Source organism: Balaenoptera borealis, assembly GCF_965194805.1.
Source record: "Balaenoptera borealis genome assembly, chromosome: 15".
Classification (NCBI taxonomy): Eukaryota; Metazoa; Chordata; class Mammalia; order Artiodactyla; family Balaenopteridae; genus Balaenoptera; species Balaenoptera borealis.
In genome coordinates this window covers 15149542-15155326 of record NC_138871.1, presented here as the reverse complement: position 1 = coordinate 15155326, position 5785 = coordinate 15149542, and the positions used below count along the sequence as shown (strand labels likewise).

The 5785-nt window shown below is 54.5% G+C and overlaps 1 protein-coding gene across 3 annotated transcripts; it reads left to right on the top strand.

The window, feature by feature from the left end:
- Nucleotides 1-495: 495 nt before the first annotated feature.
- On the top strand, nt 496-1560 carry TMSB10 (thymosin beta 10). Of its 3 annotated transcripts, none has more exons than XM_082357252.1 (3): nt 496-652; nt 899-1006; nt 1237-1560. In XM_082357252.1, exons 2-3 carry the CDS (start codon nt 907-909, stop codon nt 1281-1283), a joined length of 147 nt encoding a protein of 48 aa, XP_082213378.1. In that variant the 5' UTR covers nt 496-652; nt 899-906; the 3' UTR covers nt 1284-1560. The 3 variants fall into 3 exon arrangements, with proteins under 3 accessions (XP_082213378.1, XP_082213379.1, XP_082213380.1); XM_082357253.1 differs by having other exon boundaries at nt 1178-1560; XM_082357254.1 differs by having other exon boundaries at nt 497-652; nt 1277-1560.
- Nucleotides 1561-5785: the final 4225 nt, after the last annotated feature.

Sequence of the window (5785 nt, the reverse complement as noted above, 5' to 3'; positions counted from 1 at the left end):
CGTCTTTTCATCTCTAGGACCCTTGGCTCGGATTCTTTTAGTGTGAGACCCCGCAGGGGTTCACCTCCCCGAGGAGAGGAAAAGGGGGTGGGGGGGTTTCCGGTGTGCTAAAGGCGAAAGACGTGGGGACTGCCCAGGGGTGGGGTGTCTCCTGCGAGCCGGGACTGCTGCAAAGCGCGCGAGCACGCCAGCACACCCATACTCACAACGACACGCTACACACCCACATCCACACCCAACCATACACCCCTCCCCCGCTGGCCCCCCACGCCCCTCCTGCGGGTGAGCAGCAGACTGCCGGAGACGGGAGTGCAGCACCCTAGAAAACTGAGGGCCTGGCGCCCACCCTGGCCGCGCTTGCCCCCTCCACGCTGGGGAACCTGAGAGCTGTGAGCACTGGGCGCAGAGGCCCCGCGCGCGGGAAGAGCCGCGCCCAAACCGGCGGGCAGCCAGGCGGAGGGCACGGCGGGAAAGCTAGCCGCCCGCCCTGGCCCCGCCCCCACAGCCGCCGGTGCCGCCCCCGCTGCGGCGGGCGAGGGGCGGGGCGGGGCGCGGCATATATAAGGCGAGGGGCGGGCGCCGCTCTTTTGTCTCTTGCTGCAGCGACGCAAGTCAGAGCACCGGAACCGCGGGCTTGGAGCGGAACTTTTCGGTGAGCGGCGCGCTGGGGCGGAGGCCCCATCCGGGTGGGGTCGGAGCGGCCCTTCCCCGACGGGACGCCCGGACCGGCCGGCCACGCCCTGGGGCTGTGGAGGGGGTGCGGGACGCGCCCAGATCCTCGGCCTCCGGGCTGCCGGGAACGCCCCGGCCGGAGTGCCACGTCGAGGGGCGGCGGCGGGGAGCGCGGAGGGGGCCGCTGGCCCCGGCTCCGGGCCAACCGCCTTGGCTTGCCCGCTAGGGTTGAAAATGGCAGACAAGCCCGACATGGGGGAAATCGCCAGCTTCGATAAGGCCAAGCTGAAGAAGACGGAGACGCAGGAGAAGAACACCCTGCCGACCAAAGAGAGTGAGTCCGCCCCCGCCTCCGGGTCCTCGAGCTCCAGTCCCCACCCCGCCCTTCCCCTAAACCGAGCCCCGCACCCCATCCGGCGGATGCCTCCCGTCGGGCAGCCCCAGCTCCCCTTTCTGTTGCACAAGGCGCCTGTCCCCAACCCCAAGCCTCTTTCTTAATCCCCAGACCTCGTGGGTGCCTCGCCCAGCCCAGGTTTGTAAGCGCCTCGGTTGGCGGGTTGCAAGGGGTTCCCATCCCCCAGTGCCCGCTTCCTGCCCTCCACAGCCATTGAGCAGGAGAAGCAAGCGAAGTGAAATTTCCTGAGAACCCGGAGTATTCTCCACCCCCATCATCTTGGAGACCCTAGTCGTGATGTGGAGGAAGAGCCACCTGCAAGATGGACACGAGCGACAAGCTGCACTGTGAACCCGGGCACTCCGTGCCGATGCCACCGGCCTGTGGGTCTCTGAAGGGACCCTCCAATCGGACTGCCAAATTCTCCGGTTTGCCCTGGGATATTATAGAAAATTATTTGTATGATTAATGACAATAAAACACACCTCGTGGCATGGCTGGCGTGGTCTGAGTCTGTTAGTTGAGTATGCGTGGGTAGTGCCACTGCAGCAGAGCTCCAGCCACCGGAGTCGGAGTTCCTGCCGCAGAGCGGGGGAGGGGGTCGCAGGATGGGCTGGCTTGCAGGGACCATCTCTTATTTTGAGTTTTCCTGCTTCTGTGTAAGATTTTACGGGTTATTAGCCGCTTACTCTTGCAATCCATGCAAAATTTAACCCCACTTTTCATTCCTGGAAGCTGTTTTGGAAAATGCTTTTTTAAAAGAGCAGAATTTGTTTTTTGTTTTTTGTTTTTTTCAGAATTTGTTTTTGATAAGCTTTTACAGTCTCACCATTTTCTCTGGCCTCCTCATAGTTCTGATTAACACCAGGAGAGAACAGTGATTTAAAGTCTGAGAAGAAAGGGGGAAATGACTGAATCTGGAATGTTGGAAATTGGGCGAGGTCACAAAGTCCCCGAGAGGCTTTCTCTTGGAGCTTGAAAAAGGAGGCATTGGAACAAAAACAAAGGCGGGATCCAAGGAAAGAAGAACATCAGAACTGGAGGAACCAACACCAGAACTAGAGAAGCTGTGGGGGACAGCCTAGCTTTTTGTCTTTTAACCCGGGCTCAGAACCTTCCACAAAAGCGTTAGCCATTAGAGGGAGTGCTGGGCTGAGCGGCCTCCGGTGCTGTGGTCAGCAGGAAGAGTGGGAATGTGGAGGGAGGGCTGGCGCCAGCAGGGGCAGCAGCAAAGCCCTGCTGGGTCACACCCGCTGGACCCACAGGGAAGGGGCAGGCCCGCCCAGAGGCCCTAGCGGAGGAGGAGGAGGAGAACCTGGGGCTGCAGGGCATTCTAAAGCACAAGAAACAGGCTTGTGATTTCAGGGGTGGAGTTTCCTTTTAAGAAGGGAGGAGATGACACATCGTGTAGAGATTTGTCCCATATCTGCCTGACCGTCAGGGGCTGGACACTGGGTGAGGGCGGGTAATATGAATAAGGTGTGATCCCGGTCCACGGGGCCTTAAAATCCAGTGGGTGAGATCTCTGCCACAGCAGACCACAGTCAGGGACACCTGGGGCAAGGGAGTCACTGCCCATGTGACATGGAGTGGCTTGACAGTGAAACCTGTGCTGTGGAGGGTAAGTGGGCCTGGGGAGGAGAAATAAGGAAGGGACACATTAAGAGACCACCGGGGCAAGGGACACTAACCTTTACTGAGTGTCGGCTGTGGGCCAGGCACTGTGCTTGGAGCTTTAATTCTCAGAAACTCTATTAAGGCAGTATGATTATCATCCCATTTTATAGACAGGGAAACTAGGGTTCAGAGAGACTAGGAATTTGCTGAAGACACACAGCCAGTGAGTAGTGGAGCCAGAATCTGGGGCCAAGGGTGTGCTTTGGGGGCTCTTACAACCCCAATGTTCAGGACATCCACTGCGTCCAACGTTTCATGAGCACCCACTACTTGAAGCATATTTATAATTACCCCTGTTGGGGTCCATTGTTGGGAGGTTGAGGAAAAGGAAACAAATCACTACTACCTTCAAACAGTAACACAGTTGGTGGGGAGAGGGCTTTGGAGAAAAATAAAGCTGGGTAGGGGATCAGAGTGCGGGGGTGAGAGAGATTGGGAGCACCTCTCCGTTTTCCTTGGGATGGTCAAGGAGGGCCTCTCGGAGAAGGAGGCCTCGGAGCAAAGACCTAAGGGATGTGAGGAGGAGAAAAGTGGACACCTGGCACCCTCACCCAGGGGCCTCTGGGGAAGAACATAAAGCTGGGCTGGAGTGAGCATGGCCTAGGGAGCTGAGATGTGAGAGGCCAGGAGATGGAGGAAGCAGATCTTTTTTTTTTTTTTTCCTTTAATTTTTTTTTTTTTTCTGGCTGTGTTGGGTCTTTGTTTCCGTGCGAGGGCTTCCTCTAGCTGTGGCAAGTGGGGGCCACTCTTCATTGCGATGCGCGGGCCTCTCACTATTGTGGCCTCCCCTGTTGCGGAGCACAGGCTCCAGACACGCAGGCTCAGTACTTGTGGGCTCACGGGCCCAGTTGCTCCGTGGCATGTGGGATCTTCCCAGACCAGGGCTCGAACCCGTGTCCCCTGCATTAGCAGGCAGATTCTCAACCACTGCGCCACCAGGGAAGCCTCCCGAGGAGGCAGATCTTGACGTCCTTGGGCTGTTGCAAGGTTGGCTGCTGAGGGGTTCCCTTCCCCCACCCCAAGGTGCCCTGTAGGCACCCCTCTTGGGGATGAAGCATCCTGTCTTGGCACACCACACCCAAGGCCTCTTCTGGACCAAACTGCTCTTGAGGGCTCCATCTGCAAGGCAGATCTCAGGCACTCTTCCCCCAAATCCCACAGACTCCTCGTCCCCAGTGGGCTCACCCAGGAGAACAGCTCCAGTGTCCCATTCCCAGGACCCTCTTACTCTCAGAAGATTCCCATGACTTTCTCACCCCCTCCCCAGGAAATCCTTTCTATTCTGAGGTGGTGGGGTGCCCATGAGAGCCTTGCTCTTCCTAAGAATTTAAGAAGACAAAAATCCAGGAGACTTAAGGGCACTTCTGTTTTTCCACTCTGAGACAGTGAGCTAACTGGGGCCTCGCCAAGGTGGGGAAAGGAGATGTGGATAGGCAAGCGGGCTGTGAGTTAACACTTCAGAAATCTTATCACACCACATTGGTTTACAAGGTAAGGCTGGCCTTCCTCAACCCATCCCAGCTCCTGAGCTGCTTCAAGGTGTGCACATCTACACATCTCTTGGTCTGAATGGTAGAACCCCCGGAAGACAGACCCAGAAGGCCAAGCACTGGCCAAGAAGGCCGCCTTCCTAGGCCCCACCTCTCTCCCCACGGTGGATTGCAGGGAATCCCATGGGCATCACAGTGGAGTCAGCACCAGAACCTGGAGCTGGAGTGTCAGAGAACATTGAAGCACCTCAGGCCCACCCTTGCCTTCCTTCCTCCCTCCCTTATCCCACCATTTCTATTCCTTGCCACCTGGGAATATTGACACCCTTGGGAGAATTATACTGAATTACCGGTTTCTGCCATTTTCCTCCTATCTAAGCATTCAGGAACCAATTATTAGTCCAATCACAAAACGAGGCTTGCTCTGAAACTAAAATACAATTGTAACTTTTCTTTTTAAACCTGAATTTCTGGCTTCATTTTCTTATTTCATCCCTAAGACAAGCATTAATAATTCGGCCTCCATGTTATGAATGGGGCTCAGGGCTTGGGACTTTCCACTGTCTTTGTTAGGGTGCACCAGGGGACTTAGGATGACAGAAGGTCCCCATATACACACCCCACCTCCTATTCAATAAGCATGTGCTGAGTGCCTGGTATGTACCCCAGGCTGCTCAAGGTGCTGGGAAAACAGATGGAGGCCGCCTCAGGGAGCACCTAGGCTAGATTAGAAGGAAGACCCAGCCTGTCTTCCCAACACTTCCCAATCCCCCAGATCGCTCTCCCACCCTCTTCTCTCATCCTCAGGCAAGCACTTCTTCTCAGGCAATATTAGGTTCCTTAAAATAATAGAGTCTCTCTAGATCCCTCACTCAGCATCCCCTAACGTTAGCATCTTACTTCATTATAGTCCAATTATCAGAATCAAGAAATTAACATTACAGTACTATTAATCCCACTCCTGGGCATGTACCCAGACAAAACTATAATTCGAAAAGATACATGCGCCCCTATGTTCATAGCAGCACTATTTACAATAGAGAAGACACGGAAATAACCTAAATGCCCATCGACAGATGAATGGATAAAGGCGTGGTACATATATACAATGGAATATTACTCAGCCATAAAAAAGAATGAAATAATGCCATTTGCAGCAACGTGGATGAACCTTGAGATTATCATACTAAGTGAAGTTAAGTCAGAAAGAGAAAGACAAATACCATATGATATCGCTTATATGTGGAATCTAATATATGACACAAATGAACATTCTATGAAACAAAAACACTCACAGACAGAGAACAGACTTGTGGTTGCCAAGTGGGAGGGGGCTGGGGGAGGGAAGGATTGGGAGTTTAGGATTAGCAGATACAAACTACTATATGTAGCATGGATGAACAACAAGTTCCTACCGTATAGCACAGAGAACTATATTCAGTATCCTGTGATAAAACATACTGGAGGGCTTCCCTGTTGGCGCAGTGGTTGAGAATCTGCCTGCCAATGCAGGGGACACGGGTTCGAGCCCTGGTCTGAGAAGATCCCACAT

Coding starts and splice junctions, on each gene's coding strand:
- TMSB10 (XM_082357252.1), top strand. CDS start 907: ATGGCAGACAAGCCCGACATGGGGGAAATCGCCAGCTTCGATAAGGCC. Junction 1,007..1,236: donor CACCCTGCCGACCAAAGAGA/GTGAGTCCGCCC, acceptor GCGGGTTGCAAG/GGGTTCCCATCCCCCAGTGC.